The 27,033-nt window shown below is 41.9% G+C and overlaps 1 protein-coding gene across 5 annotated transcripts; it reads left to right on the top strand.

Moving 5' to 3' along the window:
• Positions 1-2,981: 2,981 nt before the first annotated feature.
• Positions 2,982-25,188, top strand: gtpbp8 (GTP binding protein 8 (putative)). 5 transcript variants are annotated; one of them, XM_060832967.1, is made up of 8 exons: positions 2,982-3,091; positions 11,353-11,458; positions 11,552-11,942; positions 14,193-14,291; positions 16,072-16,202; positions 18,438-18,537; positions 21,817-21,935; positions 24,698-25,188. In XM_060832967.1, exons 3-8 carry the CDS (start codon positions 11,589-11,591, stop codon positions 24,819-24,821), a joined length of 927 nt encoding a protein of 308 aa, XP_060688950.1. In that variant the 5' UTR covers positions 2,982-3,091; positions 11,353-11,458; positions 11,552-11,588; the 3' UTR covers positions 24,822-25,188. The 5 variants fall into 5 exon arrangements, with proteins under 5 accessions (XP_060688950.1, XP_060688954.1, XP_060688951.1 ...); XM_060832968.1 differs by having other exon boundaries at positions 2,986-3,074; XM_060832971.1 differs by lacking the exon at positions 11,353-11,458.
• The last annotated feature ends 1,845 nt before the right edge of the window (positions 25,189-27,033 follow it).

Consider the following 27,033-nt stretch of genomic DNA (forward strand, 5'->3'; position numbering starts at 1 on the left):
AATCTGCGAGGGATATGTCCATTGTCTGCTATCTTGCACTGTCTCTTTTTAGAAAAAGTTTGCAAAGAAAATCATGGGAACTATAGACCAGTAAGCCTAACATCTGTTGTAGGTAAGTTAATTGAGAAGATTCTGAGAGATAAGATATTCATGCATTTGGTAAGACAGGGTTTGATTAGAAATAGTCAGCATAGTTTTGTGTGTGGGAGATCATGCCTCACAAATTTGTTAGAGTTCTTTGATGTAGTGACCAGGAAGGTTGATGAGGGCGGGGTGGAGGATGTCATCTATGTGGATTTCTGTAAGGCCTTTGATAAGGTTCCACATGGTAGGATGCTCTGGAAGATTAGATTGCATGGAATCCACAGGGAGCTGGAAAATTGGATACAAAATTGGCTTGATGGTAGGAAGCAGAGGATTATAATGGAAGGATGCATGTTGGACTGGAGGCCTGTGACTAGTGACGTGTCTCAGGGCTTGGTGCTGAGCCCATTGCTATTTGTTATCTATATCAATGATTTGGATGAGAATGTACAAGGCACGATTAATAGGTTTGTAGATGACACTAAAAAGGCAGTATGGTGGACAGTGAGTAAGGTTATCAGAAACTGCAGCAGAACCTTAATTAGCTGGGGAAGTGGGCAGAGAAATGGCATTTGGAGTTTAATATAGGTCTTGCATTTCGGGAATCCAAATCAAGGCAGGAGTTTCATGATAAATGGTAGGGCATTAAGGAGTGTAGTGGAACAGTGGGACCTTGGAGTTCGGGTGCACGGTTCTCTGAAAGTGGATTCACAGGTAGACAGGGCAGTGAAGAAGGCTTTTGGCACACTGGCCTTCATCAGTCAGGACATTGACTATTGAAGTTGGGACGTTATGTTGCAGGTGTACAGAATGTTGGTGAGGCCGCACTTGGAGTAGTGTTCAGTTTTGGTCACTTTGCTATAGGAAGGATGTTAGTGAACTGGTTAGAGTGCAGAAGAAATTTACAAGGATGTTGCCAGGACTCAACTGTCTGTGTTATTATGAGAGGTTGAACAAGCTAGGACTTTTTTCTTCAGAGATTAGGAGACTGAGGGAGGATCTTATAGGAGTTTATAAGATCATGAGAGGCATGGATTTATCGAATGTACTCAGTCTTTTTCCCAGGGTTGGGGAATTGAGGACTAGAGGGTATCAGTTTAAGTTTAGAGAGGAAAGAATAACAGGGAACCTGAGGGACAACCTTTTTACACAAAGGTTGTCCCTCATATGGAATGAGCTGCCAGCGGAGGTGATTGAGACATTAACAACATGTGAAAGGCATTTGGACAAATGCATGGATGGGAAAGGTTTCGAAGGATATGGGCCAAGTGTAGGGCAATGGTTAACATAGATGGACATTTTGGTTGGATGTTTTGTTTGGCATGGACCACTTTGTGCCAAAGGTCTGTCTCCAAAAGCAATGTATGACTCTGCTGGAGTACTGTGTGCAGTTCTCGTCTTCGTACTATAGGATGCGATTGCACTGAAGGACATGCAAAGGATGTTCACCAGGATGTTGGTGGGTTGGAGCACTTTATCTATGAAGAGAAGCTGAGTAAGGTTGGATTGTTTTCTTTGGTGTAGCAAAGGTTGAGGGGGGAGTGGGTGGGACCATCAGATAAAGGGTGTATAAGATTATGAACAGAATGAATAGAAAGCAGCTGATCCCCTTAGTCAAAGGATCAATGAGAAGGAGCATAATTTTAAAGTGAAATGCATATAATTTGGAAGCAAATTGAGGAAACTATACACCCATCTGGAATGCAATAGAAGGGAGGGTAGTTGATGCGGGTAACCTTAGATTACTTTGTGTGGAAGCAGGCCCTTCAACCCAACAAGTCCACACCGATCTGCCGAAGCGCAACCCACCCATACCCCTACACCTAACACTACAGGCAATTTAGAATGGCCAATTCACCTGACCTGCACATCTTTGGACTGTGGGAGGAAACCAGAGCACCCGGAGGAAACCCACATAGACACGGGGAGAACGTGCAAACTCCACACAGTCAGTTGCCGGAGGCAGGAATTGAACCCGGGCACTGACGCTGTGAGGCAGCAGTGCTAATCACTGTGCCAACGTGTTGCCCGCTACCTTTCAAAAGTATTTGGAAGAGCACTTGAAATCTCATAATTTTGAAGGCTATGGGCCTAATGCTGGAAAGTGTAGATTAGTGTAGATTTGGTGTAGCTTTAATGGTAACAGACTTGATAGGCAGAAGGGTCTCTTCCGCAATGTATGATGCTAGGAAACATTGCGCCTGTTTCAAAGTCACAAAATAGGTCCTATCCATTCTTTGGTTAATTTCTCATGGAAATGCCTTGTCCAATATAGCCAATATGGTTACATAATACAATAAATATTGTTTTCCGTTGTTTTGTTATTACTTGGGAATTGTCTTGATGACTTCAATATATAAACGCTTTAACAAAACGTGAAATCTCTCTTATTTGCTCAGGATCATTCGTTCTGCGATGTTTCTTGTGAGTGAGCGTTCAAGGTCACTGCTCCAAAGCAATGTCAAAGAGGCTCTGCAAGTTTAATCCATTCTTTTCCAGGGAATGGCTTGACCCACAACAATCAATATACCAGATCTGATCTCCTACCGAAAGACGATGAGATGAAAAGGGAAAAAAAAAATTTCCAAGCAGCTTTAAATATGTTGATCTTTTAACTTTTGAGTACAGCACATTGCAGTCTTTCATATGTCAAATTTGTTTTAAAGGAGCCAAATCTCCTGCACACCATTTAATTTGCTGTAAATGTGTTAAATTGGTCGTGCAATAAGCAACACCATCAGCTCCGTCTTCTCCCTGATTGAGGGCGAGCCCAGCTCCCTCCCTGTGGTTTTGAGCGATGCCCAGAGCTGTCTTTGTGGAAGTTCCCCCCCCCCCGGTCCAGTCACTCCCGCTCCTTGTTTCCCGGGGGGACACTCAAGTCCCGCGGACCAGGCAGCGCCGTGACTCGGGCCGACTGAAGAACGCTCGGGTCTCGCGCACCGCGGAGGCGCCTCAGAGAGGAGGAAGCCCTTGCGATTGTGACCTCAGAGGTGGGAGAGCGGGATAGGTCAGTTGTGCTTTGCGGAATGTCGGCTAGCTTCCCACGCAGTCCTGCCGCTTGGAGATGACTGGGCGGGCTGTTGGAGAGAAGGGTATGGGACCGACGGGGTGAGGGGATGGGCGGGGTCATGCCCGTAGGGGGCGCGGTCAAGACTGAAGGACATCAGGGCTGGTGGGCGGGACTACGGTTGGAGGCGCGGCAGGGGCGTGGTCAAGACCGAAAGGGGCGGACCAAGGCAGAAGAGGGCGCGGTTATGGCTGGCGGCGCGGAAGGGGCGTGGTCAAGACAAGTGCCAGGAGGGAGCGGGGTCAGTACGGATACGCGGGGATCATTGTTTTGGAGGTGTTCATGGCGGTGGGGGCGTGTTCATGGCGGTGGGGGCGTGTTCATGGCGGTGGGGGGCGTGTTCATGGCGGTGGGGGGATGTTCATGGCGGTGGGGGCGTGTTCATGGCGGTGGGGGCGTGTTCATGGCGGTGGGGGGCGTGTTCATGGCGGTGGGGGGGTGTTCATGGCGGTGGGGGCGTGTTCATGGTGGTGGGGGCGTGTTCATGGCGGTGGGGGCGTGTTCAGAGCCGTGGGGGCGTGTTCATGGCCGTGGGGGCGTGTTCATGGCCGTGGGGGCGTGTTCAGAGCCGTGGGGGCGTGTTCAGAGCCGTGGGGGCGTGTTCAGTGCCGTGGGGGGCGTGTTCAAGGCGGTGGGGGCGTGTTCATGGCGGTGGGGGCGTGTTCAGTGCCGTGGGGGCGTGTTCAGTGCCGTTTGGGGCGTGTTCAAGGCGGTGGGGGCGTGTTCAGTGCCGTGGGGGCGTGTTCAGTGCCGTGGGGGGCGTGTTCAAGGCGGTGGGGGCGTGTTCATGGCGGTGGGGGCGTGTTCAGTGCCGTTTGGGGCGTGTTCAGTGCCGTTTGGGGCGTGTTCAGGGCGGTGGGGGCGTGTTCAGGGCGGTGGGGGCGTGTTCAAGGCCGGGGAGGGCGTGTTCAAGGCCGGGGAGGGCGTGTTCAAGGCCGGGGAGGGCGTGTTCAGAGCCGTCGGAGCCGTCAACAGACTAATTTCTGCATCACCTTTCTTTTGGAAGAGTCACACAAATTCTTGACTAGTGAGTCAAAGATTATCAGAATTAGATGGGAATGTGGAGTTGAGGTTCCAGTCAGAACAGACATGATCCCATTGAATGGTGGAGCAGGTACATGGGGTTAAATGGCCTTCTCTTCTAATTTGTGAGCTCTGAATCTGTTGGCCATGTTAATGATTGGATAGCTAAGCATCAATCAGGGTTACCCAAAGTAAAGAGATTGCATCCTTTGAGAATAAAACATTGCAGGACCATGTGGCTAAAATAAGAAATAAGATGTCTGCAATCCTCACTCCCACAAAGTCATTGAACATCTTGACACTCATTATTGTACTTTGTAATTGAACCTGTAGCTGGAGGTAAGCTCAGATGACAGTTCACAGAAGGGAGCTGCTTAGTGCCAAAAGCCTTGTGGATGGTATGAGAATAGCAGCGTACCCATTGGTGTACCCGGACCTGAACTGCAAGCTAGCAGTGGCTCACGTGATAGACATGATGTGGAGGTGCCGCTGTTGGACTGGGCTGTACAAGGTCAGAAGACCCACAACACCAGGGGGGAGAGCAGAACAGGCAGTTGTACTTCCGGCTGCTCCCAGGCAGTCCTGCCTTAGCAATTTCAATGTATTGCCAATTAAAGTAATCATATCACTGAATGACAAAGAGGTGGGCAGGCTTGTGGTCCACCCCTGATCCTTCATGATGTTTCCCAGACACTTCTTGAGGCTTGTCACAATGGATACTATTGAAGATCTTCCTGCTTTTCTAACTCACATGTAGACAAATATGGGCTCTGTTACTTCTCATTATTGGCTTTGTTTCAATGATGTATGACCATTGTTGGAATCCATCTTATGCAGGTATAGTTTGCCTTTCAGCAACTTAGTCAGGGATTTAGTATGTTATAGAGTCATAGAGATGTACAGCATGGAAACAGACCCTTTGGTCCAACCTGTCCATGCCGACCAGATAACCCAACCCAATCTAGTCCCATTTGCCAGCATCCGGCCCATATCCTTCCTATTCATATATCCATCCAAATGTCTCTTAAATGTTGCAATTGTACCAGCCTCCACCAAATCCTCTGGCAGCTCATTCCATACACGTATCACCCTCTGCGTGAAAAAGTTGCCCCTTAGATCTCTTTTATATCTTTCCCCTCTCACCTTAAACCTGTGCCCTCCAGTTCTGGACTCCCCAATCCCAGGGAAAAGACTTTGTCTATTTATCCTATCCATGCCCCTCATAATTTTGTAAACCTCTATAAGGTCACCTCTCAGCCTCCGACGCTTTTTGAAGTATTGACCTCCTTCTGCTTGTGCATTACTCAGGTATTACTGGGAGGGAATATCTTTCTTGGGAGTGTTGTCTCATAGTTTCTTCTATTACAAGGCTCTGTACATGATTGAGAGGTGTAGATTGGAGTGATAACGTGAGACTCTGGTCTTGGCATTTTGCAGAGTACTCTTAATCATTTTGATATGTATTTCTGTAAATGTATGACCCCTTTGGTCATGTGGTGATGACGTTATGAAGTTGAGTGGACCCCTGAAATTCTCTGGAGGTAATCTGAGTCAGATTAAGACACAATATTTGTAGTGATTTTTTTTTTAAGTGAGTAGAACTTAATTGCTGAGGTGATTGTGGTTGCTGTCAAGCCTTTTATCTTCCAGAAAAAAGGGAAATTTGAGTAGTGGCCTGAAACTAGGAGGGACTTGATTGTATGAATAAATTGGCTCCTGATCTGGGTGGTACTTCAGTAGATATAATTTCTGTACTTCTGGCATACATTGCATATAGATGCCTATCCAGTACATAGCTGGTTTGGCTAGTTTAACTCGATCGATTCCCATGTGACCTTCATTTAGCTTCTGGAGAACCTCTTTCTGCATCATTATAGGTATGGTTTTTCCAGATCAAGCTCGAAGAACACCCTCTCCTAGTGAGAGGTCATCTCTAATACCCACCAATATTGCAGTATTGGTCTGGGCTTGATGTTCCTTTTAGGCTATCCTTAGACCAATTGCTGATGGAGTATTTTTAACTTTCATCCTTACTCACAACTCTAATTTGATTCAGTTTTGGTGATGTTACTTTCGTTAAGTGATGGATCCTTATAACCAGATCCTTAAATGAGATAAGCTGCTGCTCTCCACAAATACTTAGCCTGAGGATAGCAAGGCCATCTGTTTCAGTGGTGTATAACATTTAATTAACACTTTATTTTTGTTTTTGTGAGCATTTCTATCACATGGGTTGGTCCAAGCTGTCAAATCTCAGTTCCCATGCCTGATGTTGACTTGATTTTCTAGAAGGTTTTCTTGGTAACCACCATCTTTTAAGTTTTTAGGGAGTATCATCTGGCGTAGTCCGAGTGAGTGGGGTAATGTTACTGTGTTCTCTTGGATCAAGCTTCAACTTTAAATTGTTTTCATTTCATGGCTATGCCCTTAATTCTCATGGTTTTCCTGACCTGAGTGCATTAATTTATTTTCTTTGGGAATGGTCACATCCAGCCATTCATGTAGTTGTGTGGATCCTATGCCTATTGCTTTCTCAATCTTATCATCACCTTCCAGAGTGTGTTGTTTTTGGTTCTTTTTCCTTATTATTCACCATGTTGCTGTATCTCACGGTAGTCACAGCTGATGGGAATATTAGACTAGTCAGATTCCAGAGTGAAACCTGACTTGATAGACAATAATTTTTAGTTTTTCAATTCAATATTCCATGTTGGACAGTCACTGAACATATCCATAAGAGGCTGTAAATGTACTTTTAAATAACATAGGTTAATTACACAAATGAAATAAAAAATTTTTAAAAGCTATCTATTTGGTCCATTTCAAATAATCTTATCATAAATAGCAAAATGAAAGATTCAATTCTGTTCACAAATAAAATGCTTTACAGACTCTTAATCCCAGAGAAGTATAACTGCTATCTTCATTTCAAAATTTCTTACTGAACTGATGAGGTTATAAGCATTTTCTTTCCATGACTTTCTGCACATTCACCAGATGTGATTGTCTGAATTACAGTCTCTACCCAAAGCACTTACCCACCAGGTTAATTCACTGACCTTTCTCACTGAGTACTAAGGGGAAAAAAAATCAAGGCTTTGCCTACTCTTCAACTGCTAAACAGCATATCTGCTCATGTGGATCTTTTCTTTTGAACTGTCACCCTGCTTTTAGACCCTGGCTTCCTCTTAAAAGCTCAATAAGCAGCAATTATCTCTCCAGGTAGCTTCTTAAGTCATTGAGCTTAACTCTCACGATTTCTTAGAAAGGCAGTCTTTAGCTGATGGTTCCAAATGACTCTGTGACCTTTTCGTTTTTAAGAAAAAGCAGACCTTTGCAGCACTTAAAACCATAAATCCTTTGACCTTTAATTTTGAATCCAAGTTCCCCAATAATAACATATTGTAAGCCTTCATCATGTTCTGGTAACTCATCTACCATTTTTCTTTGTATGTTTTTCCAATGATTTGGTGTTATACAGATTCTGCAGTTTAATTCACGTGCGTCAGTTCCTCTGACTGAACTTATGGTTGCCTGCAGCTTTTGCACATCTTTCTCTCACAGCTGTGCATTATGTTGCTGCTGTTCCACTGAATCCACCCTGCTGAGTTACTCTTCGATGCTCCTGAAACCTAACTGTTTGGATAGGCAGCATGTTTACCTGTCCACCCATGGCTTTGTGTGCTCTGATACTGTCTGCAGTTTGTGATATTGTGAGCTTGTTACTTTAGACCTGAGGTATTGTACTTTCTGATGTACAAAACCCAAAATCAGCTGATCTTGTTGTGTTTCACTTATGTCCTTGACATTCTATTTTCAGGCTACATTTATCAGTCTTGTGAAGAAATGGTCATGAGGCTAAGCTGGTTCCTGCTTCTGTCTTTGAAATTGGTATTGGTAGATCCGATGATTTGATTTTGATTGGAAGGTGTGTGATGGATTTTTCACAACTGTTGTCTGGGGTTTTGCTGTCACCTTTACTCGACTTCCAGCTATTAAATAAATTAAGCCCATGCTCTCCTGCCCACAAAATGATGTTGCTGAATTCTTCCTCTTCATTTATGGCCTGTAGCAACCTATTGAGTATCAGTCTTCAGTTTGTTTGAACTTCCCAAATGCTTTCACAGCATCATTACCCTCCCAGTCTGCCGTGCTGCTGTCTGTTCATTGCTGCAGCAACCATTTTGATTTTGCATGATTCACTCCACATATCTTTCTGACACATTTAGATTAATTTTTCAATTTAGTTGAGCATTAAATTCACCTGAAATGTTGACATTTTTGTTAACAGACAGCTATCACCGCTATATTAAGCCTTCTGGTTCCTACACATTTGACCTCATTGCTGGAGCTTTGTTGAGTACTCTTTCAGCTCTCCATGTGGCTGGTAAACTGATATGTAGTCACTCTGAGCATGACAGTACTGCAATAAAATGGGATGCCTCGGATATACATTCTTAGAATGTTCTTTTTTTTACTTCAGTATTATAATAAATACAGAAAACTTTTCATTTCAGTGATTTCTTTGTGTTTTACTTTCTCTTCCAGGTTGCTCATGAGCAATGTAAAGAGTTTAATCTCTAACTTGTGTAAAATCTGATCAATCCTAGCAACCAGAATTTATTATGACTGTCTTTTATAGAAAACACATTGATGTATGTTCTTCTTGCTTCCTAGAATACTCATTGCCATGAGTTTTTTCACTGTGAGATGGGCTGGAATTACTCCTGTTCATTAATCAGATTACTGTACCAGGGCAGTTGTGAGATGACCAAGTGTAGGTGTAGCTTTTTCTATTCTTCAATGAGGAGAGGACTATGGCTTTTACATTACCTCTGGTATAGGCTCTGGAGCCACTGCCTTCACTTCCTACTTTAAAACTGAAGTGATGTGCTGCAATGCTGTCACTAGCATAAGGTTTTACCAAAAAGAGAAAGCAGATCTGTTCAAATTCCGTGGAACACAGGAATACAAGTAGGCCAGTGAGCCTTTCGAGGTATTTAGGCAAAAGTGAGGACTGCAGGTGCTGGAGATTAGAGTTGAGAGTGTAGTGCTGGAAAAGCACAGCAGGCCAGGCAGCATCCGAGGAGCAGAAGAGTTGATGTTTTGGGCAAAAGCCCTTCATCAGGAAGCCCGAAACATCAACTCACCTGCTCCTCAGATGCTGCCTGACCTGCTGTGCTCTTCTTGACCTGCTGTGCTGTTCACCACCTTTTTATTTATTCCGCGGGTAACTATTAGATCAGTTGATGTTGTGAACATTTCCCTGAACAAAAAATAAATGCTACGGCTTCTGAAGACCTGAAAGAAAAATAGAAATGTCAAGAAAATATGAGAGTTGATATTTCAGGCAAAAATATATTTTGAACCTGTTGCAAAAATCAAGTGTAGAGGTGGTGTTCTAGAATTTAATTTTTTTAAGATTTAAGAATTAATCTTTTAACAGTAGAAAATGGTGCTTCAGATTGAGAAACTGATAAACAACACTGAAATAAATGCAATTCAAACAATTGTTGCATTTAAAAGGTTGGGACTGCGTTAACTTAAGAGGTCAATAGCTAGAAAATCAAGCTCCTAAACAGCAGTCAGCTTGCTGTTGGTGCTGGCTATTCTGGAAGAATTGTCTTGTCTTTTCTTCCAGCGGTGTGTCGTAACGTTTCTGAATAGGTCAATGAAAACAAAAGACAGACAACCAGCAAGAAAGCTGTTCTGTATTTAGAAAGCAGTTCCAAGACCATGCCAGCTTTGGGTCTTATTAGCTTAAAGCTCCTTAGAAGTCAAAAGATCAAGTCAGATCTACACAGGAACTAGAGTCAGTACTAGATTTGTTTCTACTAGATCCACGATGCAATCTGTGGCCGGTAGCTGGTATTTAGTATTAAACCAAATTGGTCTGGGGAAAAAAAATGATCAATGACTGGTGAAGAAGTGTTTGGTATGCTTTTGTTTGTATTGAGTACAGGAGTTGGGAGGTCATGTTGCATTGGTTAGGCCACTTTTGGAATATTGCACGCAATTCTGGTCGCCTCCTTATCAGAAGGATGTTGAAAGGGTTCAGAAAAGATTTACAAGGATGTTGCCAGGGTTGGAGGATTTGAGCTATAGGGAGAAGCTGAATTCACTGGAGCTGTTTTCCCTAGAGCATCGGAGGCTGAGGGACCTTATAGAGGTATATAAAATCAGGAGGGGCTGGATAGGATAAATAGACAAAGTCTTTTTCTAGGAGCGGGGGAGTCCAGAACTAAAGGCCATAGGTTTAGGGTGAGAGGGGAAAGATATAAAAGGAATCTAACGGGCAACATTTTCATGAAGAGTGCTGCATGTATGGAATGAACTGCCAGAGGAAGTGGTGAAGGCTGGCACAATTACAGCATTTAAAAGGCACTGTGTCGGTATATGAATAGGAAGGGTTGGGAGGGATATGGGCCAAATGCTGGCAAATGGAAGTAGATTGGGTTGGGATATCTGGTCGGCATGGGCGAGTTGGACCAAAGGGTCTGTTTCCATGCTGTACATCTCGATGAAACTGTGACTGGAAGCTTCTTCAAGGAAAAGAAATCTAGTTATTCCCCTCAGTGAAATACTGTTAACTTTGTTGCACTTGGAGTCCTGCAAGTCATCAGCTTGATATCGTAGCAGTGAACTCTTGGAAACAAGGAGTATTTTCCATCATTTTAAGTCATTGCACAGGAGTTGCAGGATGGTTCATGCTGGATCTGTGGCATCTAGAATCATGAGGTTTGAAGGAAAGTTTGAGCATCGCTTAACGCGGAAATTTGCTACTTTGGCAAATAAATGGAGAGCTGAAGAGAATTCAGAGGGTGGTGATCTACCTTTCAAGATTTCATATGAGAAGGAAACTGTTGAAGAGATGTAAAAAAATAGAACTGAGTTTATAACATGGGTATTTATATGCTATAGTTTTAAATTAATAGTACTACTTTTGTTGAATTTCATTTAATTAGCAGTAGAATTTTTGTGTGTAAGTGTGAAGTTTTGTGGCATAGTTCTGTCGGTTAATTGCGAGAATGGTGTCATTTTTGAGGAAGGTAACAGATGTATTAAAGGAAAAAGGAAGGAAAGAAATGTGCAGATGTGTATTTTTACATAAACACACACAAAAAAGCCAAGTTGCTTTATCTTTCATGACTATAATTCAACTAACTTCTCTTCAACAGTTTCCTTCTCTTACGAAATCTTGAAAGGTAGACAACCACTGTCCAGAATCCACTCTGAATTCTCTGCAGTTCTTTGTTAAGCAAAACTAAGTGTTTCCAACTTCAGGTGAGTACTTTAGACATACTCTGAATCTCGCTTTGAAATGTTTAGCCTGTTCAATGCTGCTTTTCTCTTTTAATTTCCATTTTTCCATTTTAGGTTAGTCTGCAATTAAGTAAAGCAAGAAATTGGAAGAATGCTCACAATACGGACGTGTTTTCTACAGTTGTCACCTGCATTGAAAGCAAAACCAGTGTGCAAGAGGGTAACTTCAGTCTGCATGGTGCATAGACACTCTCACAAGTTAGCTTCTATCCACAGTATCTTCAAACTTAGTGAGAAGAAGCAAAACAGTATTATTTTTCCATTCAAAGACTTGGAAAGGTACCTGGTCAAAAATGTAAATAAAACAAAGTTTCAAATGTTTGCTCCAAGTTTTGAGGATATTGGAAATGCAGAACAACTCTTCACACCTTCACATAAGCACTGTATCGATTATTTCACCTCTGCTGTCAGGATTGATCATGCACCAACAACAGCACAGCCAGAGGTTAGTACTACTTTTCTCCATAGTTATTTATGACTTATTATGTATCAGTCATAGAATCATAGAGATGTACAGCTTGGAAACAGACCCTTCGGTCCAACTTGTCCATGCCAACCAGATATCCTAACCTAATCTAGTTCCATTTGCCAACATTTGCCCCATATCCCTCTAAACTCTTCCTATTCATATACCCATCCAAATGCCTTTTAAATGTTGCAATTGTACCAGCCTCCACCACTTCCTTTGGCAGCACATTAATACATGTACTACCCTCTGCATGAAAATGTTGCCCCTTAGGTCCCTTTTATATATTCCTCCTCTCATCTTAAACCTATGCCCTCTAGTTCTGGACTCCCTCACCCCAGGGAGAAAATTTTGTCCTTTTATCCTATCCATGTCCTTCATAATTTTATAAATCTCTATAAGGTCACCCCTCAGCCTCCGACACTCCAGGGAAAACAGCCCATGCCTATTCAGCCTCTCCCCATAACTCAAATCCTCCAACCCTGGCAACATCCTTGTAAATCTTTTCTGAACCCTTTCAAGTTTCACAACATCCTTTTGATAGGAAGGAGACCAGAATTGCACGCAAATTCCAAATGTAGCCTAACCCAATGCCCTGCACAGCTGCACCATGACCTCTCAACTCCTGTACTCAATGCTCTGACCAATAAAGGAAAGTATACCAAACGCCTTCTTCACTAACCTATCTACCTGTGACTCCACTTTCATGGAGCTATGAACCTGCACTCCAAGGTCTCTTTGTTCAGCAACACTCCCCAGGACCTTATCATTAAGTGTATACGTCCTGCTAAGATTTGCTTTTCCAAAATGCAGCACCTCACATTTATCTGAAGTAAACTTCATCCGCCACTTCCCAACCCATTGGCCCATCTGGTCAAGATCCTGTTGTAATCTGAGGTAACCCTCTTCACTGTCCACAACATCTCCAATTTTGGTGTCACCTACAAACCTACTAACTATACTTCCTATGTTCACTTCCAAATCATTTATATAAATGACGAAAACAACAAGCAATGACAATTTCTGTTTTTGAAAATTAGAGACATATCATCAATTTTCTTTGTCTTATACTCAACAGGACAATCAAAGGGCAAAGACTGGAATAGTGCTGAGTAGCAGTATATTCTGATTGGTAGAGGCATCGCCATGGTGAATATAGCAGTTGAAGATGATTGTCAGTTAACCACTAAGCTTTGTTTAGATTTCAGACCAGGCAGGTTGACACTGGTCAGGGTGTGAGCATCACTGAGTTGGAGAAAGTGGAAACTGTCAGACCAAATAATGCTGAGTGCAACTTGTAAGGGTAATGAGGATCTGAAGTCAATGTGTTGGGTAATGGAAAACCTGGGGAGGTGGTTGATGACAGACAGAAGATAGGATACGGGTAGCAAAGTCTACAGTAAAGAGATATTTGAAGATATTAAGCATGGGATTAACAAAGGTGTCATTGAAGTTTATTTCAACATTGCAGTGGGCATAGAAGAAGAGATCATTTGAGAGTCAAATCCAGTGAATAATAAGAATCCGTGATAAGAAGTGAAACCAAAAGAGCACAAAGTAAGGTGAAAGCTGCCAGAGGATGATTTTTTTTTTAAAAATGAGGCCAGATGTGGGAGTGAGTAAACAATACAGTCTCAGCAGATAGCAATTTATTAAATGGAAGCTGTATTAAAGTCTGGAAAGTTGGTAAGACATATAATTCATCCAAGGAGAAAACAGAACAATTCTCCCTTTGATTATGGTTCCAGAGTTCTGGTACACTGAATAATGCAGTAATCTCCCTGTCTCCAGTATTGGAATTGGTGTCAACTATATCAACTCTCAGAAGAGTTTCAACTATTGAATGTGGATTGGGGAGTAAAATTAGTTTTGACTAACCCATGAAAGTTATGGTCATAGGATGGAGATTTTTAAATTTCTCTTGTGGTCATAAGCATTGCTGGCTGACCAATATTCATTGGCCTTGAGAAGGTGGTAAGCCACCTTTTTGATTCTCAATGCTCTTAGGGAGGGAATTCCAGGATTTTGACCGAGTGACTCTGAAAGAATGGCAATATGCTTCCATGACAGGATCGTGAAGGTAACTTTCAGATGGTGCTGTTTCCACTAAATTGTTTCAGTATCTGTACATGCAACTTGAAGCCAAGGGTTTGAACCTCCTACACAACTCAATCAAAATATCATGGAATTGAGACTTTGATATGAATGGTATTTTTGTTTCCTTTGCAGGTTTGTTTTATAGGCAGAAGTAATGTGGGAAAGTCTTCATTGATAAAAGCATTGTTTTCTCTGGTTCCTGGCATTGAAGTTAGAGTTTCAAAAAATCCAGTGAGTATTTACATTTTGTACTTTGAGTGCAATGCACATTTATTTTGTTTCAGGTAATCAATATATACCATACTTTACTGACATCATCTGTGATATCCTGAATGTACTGACTCCAAAGTTAAAGGTTCTTCAGGTACTCCTCTTCTTTCCCCTGAATCCCTCTGTAATCCCATAACACTCCTGCTAACCTTAAGTTGATCGCCCATAGACTACTTTTCTAAAAAACAAAAGTACCATGGTGCTGTAAATCAGAGATAAGAATAGAAATTGCTGGAAAAGCTCAGTAGGTCTGGCAGCATCTGTTGGAAGAAATCAGAGTTAACACTTCAGATCGAGTGACCCTTCCTCAGGTCACTCAACCCAAAATTTTAACTCTGACTTTACTTGCTTCTTTTCTCTACCTCCCTACTTCTTTTATTTCTTCCAACGACTCATTCTCTGTTAATCTGATATGCTCACAGAATTCTTTACTCAGGATTCCGATTTTGTAGATGACCATCCAGCCAATGTTCTCTTCTCTGTAATGCTGCTAACATAGTTTTTAAAAAGTACTTCAAGAGAAGAAAGAGGAACTAACTGTGTTCTGAATGCAAGGTTTTATAAGGTGATTACATTTTGAACTGTCTCATTAACTCAAGGTAAAATGACCTACTCTCAGAATCGTTAAAGCATTGAAGGACGTCATTTGGCACATCATATCTGCACCAACTTTCCAAACAAACAGTTTACTTAGTGTCATTCTCCCAGTAACCTGGCACATTCTTCCTTTTCAGATAACAGTCTTATTCCCTTTTGATTGTTTTAATTGATCCTCCCTGCACCACTCTCTGCCAGTGCATTTTAGATCTTAACCACTCAGTGCAAGAAACATTTTTTTTCTCTTAATGGGAGGCTTTTGCTTTTTTGAGTTTAAATCTGTGCCATCTTGTTCTTAACGCTTTCACAAATGGGAACAGTTTCTCCCTCACTACTCTGTCCAGTTCCCTCACAATTTAGAATAATTCTATCAAATTTTCTCCATTTCTCCAATGAAAAGAGTCAGTGGATCTGCTATGTGTTCTATATAACAAGCCTATGTGCCTAATGTAGCAGACATGCGGACCTGGGGCAGATTTTATTGAAATGCTCATGCCAGGCTTAACACCTAGAAACAAAGGTAGATGTTCTTGTTATTGAAGATCTTCTGTCTCAGAGAAGTGGAAGAGGGAACAAGAGACACAGGGAAAAACAGTTGTTGGAGTGTGCAGAGAGAAAAGGCTGCTTTTCCTGTTAGTTGCCGGACAATATGCTGAGGAAAGTTCGTCTGCTGTTTTAAAAAAAGGAATCCACTGTGTTTTAAGGGCATTGGAACATTTGTCTTTATGAGACTGGGACAAGAAATCATCAGAGCGGCAATGTTCTGCTGCAAGTCGGTTCTGTGAGGAATGAGGGATAGGATCATCACTGGTTGCTTATGGGTTTCACCTGTGATTAATGTTTTGTGAATGATTATCCAAACTCCCAATTATATTTCGAACGTTAACTAATAATTAGGTATAAGATTTCTTTATGTATCATTTCCCATTGTGCTAGGGACTAGAAGTGATTTTTGTTTTTGCTCATCAGAATAACATTATGTTTGTAATAGGACCATATTATTCAGAAACATGTTTCCTCTGTAACTGACGCTTGACTATGTTTGTAAACAGTAGCAAAAACACCAAACCTGAACTAAGGTACCATTACATGAAAGGAGGTTCCTTTAATTCTGGAGTTAACTTTTTTGCTTTTGTTATTTTAGGGACATACAAAGAAAATGAATTTCTTTAAAGTAGGCAAGGCGTTTACTGTCGTTGACATGCCTGGCTATGGATACAGAGCACCTTCTGATTTTGTGGAAATGGTAGAAAGATATCTCGAGGCAAGACAGAAGTAAGTGCCACATAGTTTCTGTTTTGATCACTTGTTTACCCCTTAATTTTGTAAAAATGGATGATAATTGTGTCAAGGACTATGCACATGTAAATAAAGGGTGACTTAGTGATGGGATACTGGCCTCTGTGCAGTTATTTCAGAGGTGACAAGAGTGGGACTACTGATGTAACCATTGCAAAAGCCTCTACCAGCAGAAGCCCTAGTGGGCACTACAACTGGCCTCATCGTTAGAAAATAAGGCAAGTGGAGCTTATCAGTTGCAGCATATTCCAATAGAAGTGGACACCCTCACCCGACCGACTGAGCTCGGGGGGCATCGCTTTAGTGAAGGCCTCATTCAGGGCTTATCCTGAACATAGGGACTCTCGGTCAGCCCACAGCAAAACCCCAAAACAAAGCCAAGCCTGTGCTAAACAATTCACATTTTCTTCAGGATCCAGGCCGGCAAGCCATTGTAGTTGCTGCTGGTTTGCTGACTCAAGACTGCAAAAGATTCCCACTAGGTCTGAACTGAGTAAGATAATTCATAGGCTGGAATCCAGGAGAGTGCACACCCTGGAAAACCCACCTACATCTGGCTTGGAACAATTAAATTGCTCAGCGACATCCTAATCAGAACCGATCAAAATAAACGTCTGATTAAATGATCACCTATGTAATGGAGGCTGATACTGGCACAGTCTTTAATAGAAATTATACCCAGCAGATCCCCTACATTCATGGAAATGGCTAGGTAAACCCTGGACACCGTCACACATCGACAATGCAGGTGCTTTTCATGGGCTCAACATTCTTAGTCATTGTGAGTACCCACTCAAAGTGGTTAGATGTGCATAGAATCCATTGGTCAAACATGGGACAATGGTGAAAATTTATGAGCGTCTTTTTCAGTACATTAGCTCCAGGAAGTGTCAGTCACAGATAATGGGCCATTGTTTACCAGCAGGTAATATAAGTATTTCCTAAAGTTGAATGGCATTTGGCATATAAGGATAGCTCCATACCATTCTTCATATAATGGTCTGGCAGAAAGTGCAGTCCAGTCTTTGAAGACTGCCTTAAAGACACAGCCTATAGCTTCACAAGATATCAAACTGTCCAGGTTCCTATTTGATGATGGGACCACCTTTCATGCAGCTACAGGGATAGCTCCAGCAGAGTTACTGATGGTGAGAAGACTCTGCACCAGGTTAAATCTGACCTTACTGGGCGTGTTGATTTGGGGGGTGGGGGGCGGTGGGGTGTTGGGGGGACAAGACTCCTCTAAGCAAGAGAGACCAGTTAACATTAGAGGACGAAGTTTAGTGCCAAAACCATGGAAATGGCCCTGGTAGCAGGCATGGTCAATGCGATGTCAGGCCACATGACATAGAAAGATGGGGTAGGTGAGACGGTCCTGAACAAGCATATGAACCACATGAAAGCTGCAAACTCGCAAACGAGAAATGAGCGAAACATACCAATGCCATTAGAATAGCTGGAAAGGCTGTTGGAACTTATAGGTTCTCCCACTCCATTTAACCTCAGAGTCTGAGATGAACACAGTGGATGTCGCAGCCTCAACACCTTCACTACCTGAAGAAGAGGATGAATTTCTTCTGAGACACTCCGGGCACAGAAGGGGGGTTATGGTCTGTTACACAGTACCCTGTTCCAAGGCTGAGATGGAGAAACCAGACCTGATGCAAAAAAGCCCCAGGACTGGCGACAAGGAAAAGTACAGGCCTATACCCATGCTCTTAGTAGGGGAGGGATGTAGTGGTTGTAACAAGGTTAGACAGATGTACTTCATAGAATATCAGTTCTCTGATTTGGGCTGTTAATCTGATCCAATCAGGGAGCCCTGGCTGACAGCTATAAACAGGCATATCATCTTGTTTACTCTGAAAGCTGGCTCTGAGGGAGCTGGATCAGTATCAAAGCAATTAAGGGAGTTCAGTAAATGATACCTATTACCAGACCTCATCCCGTAAATGAATAATAAACATAATTGAATTAATAATTAGTTGATACAATGCGGTGTATGGTAAATCTCTCTTGGTGGATACTTTACGTGGACTGAATGGCCTTCCTCATCTTTTTGTTTTTGTTGGTTTTATGGTCACCTATCCCACATGTCGAAGTGTTTGTTTCTGACACCTCATGACGGACATGAAATAAACAGTTCCAATATTCAGCACCTAAAATAGTTATAAAAATGTGAAAATTGACTTGATTTTGTTTTCTCCATAGTTTAAAGAGAACATTTTTGCTATTGGATGCATCAATAGGAATCCAGGAAGCAGATCATATAGCAATTGAAATGTGTGAAGAGTTTGGCATTCCATTTGTTGTAAGTAATAAAATCCAGTTACCTAATTTTACTAATGATTCCTATCCCCTTTGGATTCCCTTATTACAAGAACATGCGGCTGCCTGTTTGCAGACCACTGCCAATGCTTGAGTTGGCCTTGAGTTGAATGCAAGTGCTACAGATTGATTGTTCCTTTGCAACCTGGCTCTTCAGGAAACCTCTGCTTTTTCTGAACTCCCAATTGTCATCCCCTGCTATAGATTTGGCCTGTCTGACAATAAGCTGGTAGACTGTCCTGAAACCTTTGGACATTTAAATCCAACCAAGACTGATGTTCTCACTATGGGTCTGTCTCTCCCACAAGAGAAGGCGGTAATATTGTGATTGGCTCTGCATGTTTGCCAAGAACCCATCAGTATTTAACTCAGTTTAACTTGAGGTTTAACCCATCGTGTCTACATAGCTGCATTTGACACAATGGATCAACACGTTACATATGTTCATACAATCAGTCGCTATGTCCCAGTTGTGGACATGAGCACCATATATGAAATGTGTATGTTCTGGGTCATTGTGATGATACACAGATATGTGATCCACATGCTCGCCCTAACAGGAGTTTCAGGTGTAAGCACAATAGCAGCTTTTTCACAATGCCGTGCCTCATGACATAACATGGATGTGCTTCAAAGTTTCGGGCAACATAATGTCGAAACAACTGTCTTACCCCATCACTGAAACCATATTGATCAAGCTGAACCCATTCTCAGTGTAAACTTGACTGTTTTTGTTGAGAAATCTGTATCTAACAGTCCCTGATATAACTGATGTCTGTTCCCCTTTTAAAGTTATGAAAATACTCAATAGGTCATGAGCAAAACATACATTTCTCTGTTAAGCTAATGACGAAAATGGTTTTCTCTCACTATCTCCTGTTCAGAATGAAATCTCAGGACTACTACCAAACCACATGCTAGCAGGATATATCAGATGAATGCATGGCTGGGGAAATGGTGTTGCCAGGAGGGATTCAGTTTCCTGGGACTCCTGGGTGGGGGTGGTTTGGTGGTTGGAGTTCGATACCATTACAAGCAGGGTAGTCACATCTGAGTGCAACCAGGACTGATGTCCTCAGCAGAACCTGAGCAAATAGATAGAGGGAGAAACAAGGATATCAACAAAAGACAAAGTATGAAGCTGAAATGGCGGGCAGAAAAGTCGAGGGTGGAAAAATGGGACCATAGTGCAACATAAAGTTAGGTGACTAATATGGTTAAAAAGATATGTCTAAAGGTTTTTCTGTCCTAATGCATGAAGTGGCACCTAGTGACTAATGGAGTACCATGAAGATCAGTGAGCCTCAGGTTTTCATGATATATATATATATAAATGACCTGGATTAGGGAATTGAAAATCAACATTTCCAAGTTTGCTGATGACACAAAACTGGACAGGGCTGATAGGTGTGAGGAAGATGCAAGGAGGCTTCAAGGTGATTTTGAAAAGTTGGGCAACACATGGCAAATGCAGTACAATGTGGCTAACTGTGAAGATAATCACTTTGAACTGAAAAACGGAAAGGTAAAGTATTATTTAAAGGGCGATATATTAGGAAGTGTGGATGTACAAAGAATCTGAGTGTTCTTGTACACTGGTCTGTGAAAGTAGACAGGCAGGTGCAGCAGGCAGTTTGAAAGGCAAATGGTACGTTGGCTTTCCTTGCAGGAGGATTTGAATTTTGTTTTGATCTCCATTCCTTGGAAAGATATACTTGCCATAGGGTTCCTTAGGCTGATACCAGGGAGGGCAGTACTGTCCTAAGAGGAGAGATTTGTCCAACTGGGCCTGTACTCAGTAGAGTTTAGAAGGGTGATGGGGGATTTGATTGAAATGTACAACATTATAATTGGGCTGGATAGACTAGATGCAGATAGTACGCTTTCCCTGGGGACAGTGGGGAGCTGAGAATCAGTGAACGTCTCAAATACAATGTAGACTATTTAAGACTGAGATGAGGAAAATCTTTTTCATTCAAAGTGTAGTGGGCCTGTAAAATTCCCTATCAGAAGACCATGGAAGTCAAATCAGTGAATATATTCAAAGAGATAGAATAAGTGGTGAAGGCCAATACATTTACAGCATTTGGACAGGTAAATGGATAAGGTCAAATGCAGACAAATGCAACTAGTTCAATTTAGGAAACCTGGTTGGTATGGACAAGTTGGACAGAAGGGTCTGGTTCTGTCCTATGTGACTGTTTGACTGTATAAGGTGAAGTGCAGTGAGTGTCCTTGAAGACGAGCTGTGAAATTAAGCATGTTGGTGCATCAGGCAGTAAGTAGGCAAGTAGTATGTTGCCTTCATAGCATGAGAATTTGAGTACAAGAGTAGGGTGTCTTGCTGCAGGGCCTTGGTGAGACCACACTGGTCTTCTTATTTGAGGAAGGATATTCTGGCTATGGAAGGAATGCAGTAAAGGTTTACCAACCTGATTCCTGAGATGGCAGGATTGATCTATGGAGAGAGTTTGCCATTTGGCTAACCTTTAGTTTCAGATTTGTCACTGAATTCAGATTTTGCTATCTGGCATAATGGGGTTTAAATGAATACCCCAAAACATTACTCTAGGCTTTGGTTCATGAGCTAGTCCAGTGACATTTCCACTACACTGTCACCTCCCTCTCACAAACAGAGGAACCTCAATTATCCGGCATTCGATTAACTGAATTTCAGATTATCCAAACAAGATCACAAAGTCCCAATGCTTAGCTAACTCTGTTATCTGGCATTGATTATCTGGCATTCGATTAACTGAACGAAATACTCCCCACCCGTGTCCTTTGGATTATCAAGGTTCCTCTGTACACAAGTCTATAACATATACAAACAAATCCAAGTTAATGCATTTTTTTCAGAAAAATTAAACATGAGTATAATTTAAGTATTGTTTCTTATTACTCTGTAGTTCAATTAAGAGCTCCATCGTAACTTAAGCATCATTGAAAAAAAATTAGACAGTCTACCATGTCTCTCTACAACAATATTTATTGAAGAATTCTGAACACGTAACACCAGCTATCAATATGCTTTCTGATTTTTGATTGCAAGCAATATAAGAATGCAGATTTGATTTTTTTTTCTTGCATAATGAGATTGCACACTTGTGCAGGAAGTCATTAAAGTAGACAAACTGGCAAACTGATGGGCCACTTCATAAAAACATTGTTTTGCACATCATGTGAAGTAATAATGATAGAGCTGGTAAATTACATCCTTAGTGTAATCAGTAATTGCCTTCTTCTGTTATGTTCACTCCAGCTTGTATTAACAAAGATTGACAGGCCTCAGCAAGGCAATCTGCTGAAGATCATTCTAGGAGTACAAGAAGCGATAGAAAAACAAACGTCGGGGTGCTTTCCTCAGCCGTTCCTCGTGAGGTACGTTAAAAATGTATTTCTTTAAAATTCCATTTAAAAAATTGTTAAGATAATTGGTGGGAAGAAGCTGTGGATGCTGAAATTAGTTCTGTTGTTCGCTGTTTCCTTTTTTAAAAAAAATGAATGGAATGGGGGCATCGCAGGCTGAACCATCTCTCATTGTCCTTGAAAAGGTAATGGTGAGCAGTCTTCCAGAACTGCTGCAGTTTGGATGCTGTTAGCAGACACACAGTACAATTAAGGAGAGTGTTCCAGGATTTTGACCCAGCCACGCGGAAAGAATAGTGATATATTTCCAAGTCAAAATGGTGAGTGGCTTGGAATTTGCAGGTCTTGATAGTCCATGTATCCAGTACCCTTGACCATTTAGTTGGAAGTGTATGTGGGTTTGGAAGGTGCTATCTAAGGAACTTTGGTGAATTTCTGCAGTACCCCTTGTAGATGGTACACACTACTGTTACTGAGTGTCAGTGGTGAAGGGAGCTGATGCTTGTGGATGTGGTGCCAATCAAGCGGACTGCTTTATCCTGGATGGTGTCAAGCTTCATGAATGTTCTTGGAGCTGCACCTATTCAAACAAATGGGGAGTATTACAGGCAATGGCAAGTCACATATAGTGAGAACATAAAAATGAAATTCTCAATTTCGAGAAAAATACTCCAATTTTCCATTCAAACGTTTTAATGGCTAGATGATAATTTTACTACTGAGAATCAAAGAGCTTATCTGCATGCATTACATCTCATTATTACCTTAATCATTCCTCATTTGTACGCAGTTTGCTATTCCGCAGGCATGGAGACAAACGGGAAGAGATCAACTGCTGATGTGAAAATCTGAGTGGCTGTCTGAAGGATGCAGCCTCTCTTTGGCCAGCTTTCCCCAACGCTCAGAGAGTGCTCCATAGGCAGTGGCTGTCTGAACCCTCCATCCGTGGTGCATTTGAGATTGACCTCTGATACAACTCAGCTCTTCAGTACTGCACCTTGGAGTGTTCATTGCAATGCTGCTGCTGGGTCTCATTGCACATAGTGCCCAGTATACATTGGAAAAGTGTGCTCAAAGCCCTTAGGTCATTCTCTCAGCACCCATTCACTTTGTACCTACCTTGATGCTCACTGCAGCTTTGCCTTGCCTTTCAGTGCAGATAGCTGGTCAGGCAGCTTGTCATGTTTGCCAACAGTAACCAGTCAAGGGGGATAGTGGTCAGCAAGGGGCCTAGTTGTTTATCAGTCAGGAAAAGTATGAAGGTTTCCCGAGTGAGTGAGTGAGTGGGAAATGCAGAGGGTAATAATTGGCTGTGGGTGAAAGCCATTGAAGGAAAACATGACATGCATTGATGAGAGTTATGCACCATAAGGCTTGGGGGAAGGGGGAGGGATGGAGGGAGTAAGGTGGGTGCCATTACAGAATTAAAAGTGAGTGAGAGGTAGCAGAGAGAAAATGATAGCATTACTCTTGCAGAGTGCAGAAGGCCATTAACCTTCCTCCAGCCTGGGGGCAGTGTGCCCACCCAGCTGGCTGCCAGTGCATGCAGCCGGGACTTGTATATGGTGCCTGTCATGTGAATGTCAGAAGGTCCCAGAACGGGCAAGCCCTTCACTGCTGCTGAGCACAAGGCAGTGTGAGAGCAGCATCACGGAGGCGGAATGCATTATTAATGAGATGAACAGCATAAAATTTCACAAGAAAAGTCTCCAGGATTTACAGAGGGACACCTTCCATGAAACCCTCTCCCAAAATTGATGCTCAGCTGATTTCTTAGGAAATAAATGTCTGTAAGCCAACTAGATTCCAAATCTATATTTAAGTTGATCAGGTTTTTATTCACCCACATGTAACTTAAGAGAATCCTAAATTCTTTATAATTACAAACTCTTCGCCTTGCTCATCATGCTATCTGCGTGGGAGCAAGCATTTTTCTGAGTTATGCCAGGAATGTTTATCTCCAGACCTTATTATAGCCTCCATCTAGAAATGAATACAAGAACTGACCTGAAGACAGAGGTGAGGTGAGAGTGACTGGCCTTGACATCAAGGCAACTTTTGACCAAATGAGGCATCAAAGAGCCATAGCAAAATTTAAATCAACGGCAATCAGGAGGAAATCTCTGTCCGGATTGGAGTCACACCCAGCTCAAAGGCAGATGTTTGGGGATTGTTTGACACCGATAATTTGAGCTTCAAGACATCACTGACAAAACCATTCTTAACCTAAAAAAACATAAAATAAAGTGAATGTCAGGATCACAGTGTCCAGTGGAGGAGCTCGGTATTCCAGACAATGAATTTATTGTAATTATTGCTAGGTGTACAGAGGAACCTCAATTATCCAACATTTAATTATCCAAATATCAGATTATCCGGCAAGATCGCAAAATGCTCAGCTAAACTATGTTATCCAGCATTTTATTATCTGGAATTCGATTAACCAAACAAAATACTCCCCACCCGTGTCCTTGGGATAATCAAGGTTCCTCTGTATTGTACATTTTGCATTTGCTTCCTATGGAAGATTACCTGACTGTGAATCAGTTTTTCTCTGTGGCTCAAATGGGGAGTTTGGTGTGTGACTAAAATCATAATGCAAGCAGTATGTGGGTTGATTCCTGTGTCATCCATATATTGTTAGTGGCAACTTCAAATTGAAACACCACACTGTTAAACCTTAGATCAAAGTTATCACAGGTTGCATAATGCAGTATTCTCTTGAAAAATTTAAAGTATTACTTTTTAAAATTTGTGGCATTTTATTCCTGCAGCTCTTTGAATTATTCTGGGATTCATCTGCTGAGATGTTTCATAGCTCATGTGACTGGAAATCTTCAGATTAATGAACATAATTCCACGTCTTTAAGATCAGGAGTTAATTCTGCAAAGATATGAACATTGGTTTCAGAACAGCACTGCAATACCGATTTGACTTGAAGGAACCACTGAATGCAGACTACATGCAAATAGCAAAGTCAAATTGAATTTGACCTAATTGACATTATGTGTTCATAGAGTCATAGAGATGTACAGCATGGAATCAGCTCCTTTGGTCCAGCTCATCCATGCCAACCAGATATCATAAATTAATCTAGGTCTATTTGCCGGGATCATGGGAAATATTACAGAACATGTGTAACATCTTTGTGGAAAATTGTGGAGTTTATATATTCTGTTTACAAAATAGATTTATTCTGATTGTTTAAGTAGACTCCGTTCCTATTATTCCTAAAATGCATTTCAGATTATGATGCCTAGAACCTTGCTCCATCATAATTATTCAAATTCCATTGTTGCATTTCTTTAAAAAATACGTTTGAAAGATTGAAACAGTTGAAATGTTGAAAGCTTTTTCCCAGCAATTTACCCTTTAATGTGCATCAAGTGTATTCACGCAGAGCAAGAAATTTACTTTCAATAGTAGGTTGCTGTTACTGTATTCAAATGTGAAACAAAGCTATTCACATGCTGGATACAACAGAACAGCTTTGCAGCAAGAAGCATTGTATGATTATCATGTCTTCTTGACTGACATTATCTTTCAGAATTATCCTGGGCTTTCTCTATCATGAGAACGCAGTATGATATTCTAAAAATATTGGCAAAAACATTGCATGTCTCATATTTTAAGCTTTCTGTTTTCCTCAGCTGATCAGCCAAAAGTTAAAATTTACAAATGCCTTATATTCTGTGCTCAGTCCTTTTGGTTTTCATAGGAGTTGTTAAGAACATTACTCACTTTATATAGTGATGAAGATTAATATAAATAGTCACATTCTAAGAATGAATTTTAAAAGTGTGCATATATAAGTTCAAAGGATGCTAGTTTCAATTAAAACTTGACAGAAAGAGGATTGAAAGTTCTCATGGTGATTCCTTATCTTTGCATTGGGCATCATCTTCCATCTTGTAGCCGATTGAAAACTTAATCATGCCTATCAAGATTCCAGGCACAAACTGCAGTCCTGCTTTTGTACCGTTAATAAGCCATTGCAGTTGTGTGATGAATAGAGTAGATCTTAACTTTGTGTAATAGTGTATTGTAAAACATTAAATAAAACATCCTGTCACTAAATGAAAGATCTGTCTTAATATGTTTAGAAGTTAATAAAGTATAGGTATAACCTTTTTTGTCCTCAGGTCTTCATATCATTAAATACAATTAAAAATGAGTTAATATGCAAGTCTCACACCATCCTGACATGGAAATGGAACACCAGTCCTTCTTGTTGGTGGATTAAAATTTTGGAGGGGGATCCAAGATGGCAGAGATCTAGGAAGAACACATTGCAGAGCTTCACACCATATCACAAGTGGGACGAAGTCTTAACCCACCCTACCCGGCCCACCACAATATCCAGGGACTCTGGAAAGGTTTTCACCATCCAGGGATGCCGAAGAATGGAGAAGGTACATCTGACGCCAGGCCCACGGCCCAGCCTGCAAGATCCTCTGACTCGATTATCTACCAGACCTGGTGAAGGAGCTTGCGAAATCTCACAAGATGTTGGGCAGGCAGATAGAGGAGAAGCTGGTCCCAATCTCTATCATGCTGCAGAAGCATGAACAGCAGCTGGGAGACCTGGAGAAAAGGACGGATGAGGTAGAACGCTGGAGACACAGGTCTGTAATTTGCTTGACCAGGTTGATGACCTCGAGAACGGGGGCAGGAGAAACAATACTCAGATCATCGGTCTGCTGGAGGGGAAGGAAGGTGAGTGGCTGGTGGAATTTATTGAGGACAGGTTGCTGAAATTCTTAACTTGGAGACTGGAATGAGAGACTTGAAGATTGAGAGGGTTCACCGGGTCACGGTGCGGAGGTCAGGTCTAGGCCAACATCCTCATTCTCTCTCGGTGCAGTTTCATCAATTTAGAGATAAGGAGAGAATCGTGGAAGTTTCCAGAGGGGAAGGATCCGAGGGCCCTAGTTTACAAGGACTCTTAAGATCATTTTCTTCCAGGAGTTCTCAGCAGCGGAAAAGAAAATCCTGTGATGATGTCAAGAGAAGGCTGAGGCAGTTTGGGATCCAGTACTGTCTGAGATTTCCAGCTGTGCTTCGGATCACCTTAGATGACTCTGTACATTTCTCTGACACATCGGAGAA

Source organism: Hemiscyllium ocellatum, chromosome 12 (assembly GCF_020745735.1).
Source record: "Hemiscyllium ocellatum isolate sHemOce1 chromosome 12, sHemOce1.pat.X.cur, whole genome shotgun sequence".
Classification (NCBI taxonomy): domain Eukaryota; kingdom Metazoa; phylum Chordata; class Chondrichthyes; order Orectolobiformes; family Hemiscylliidae; genus Hemiscyllium; species Hemiscyllium ocellatum.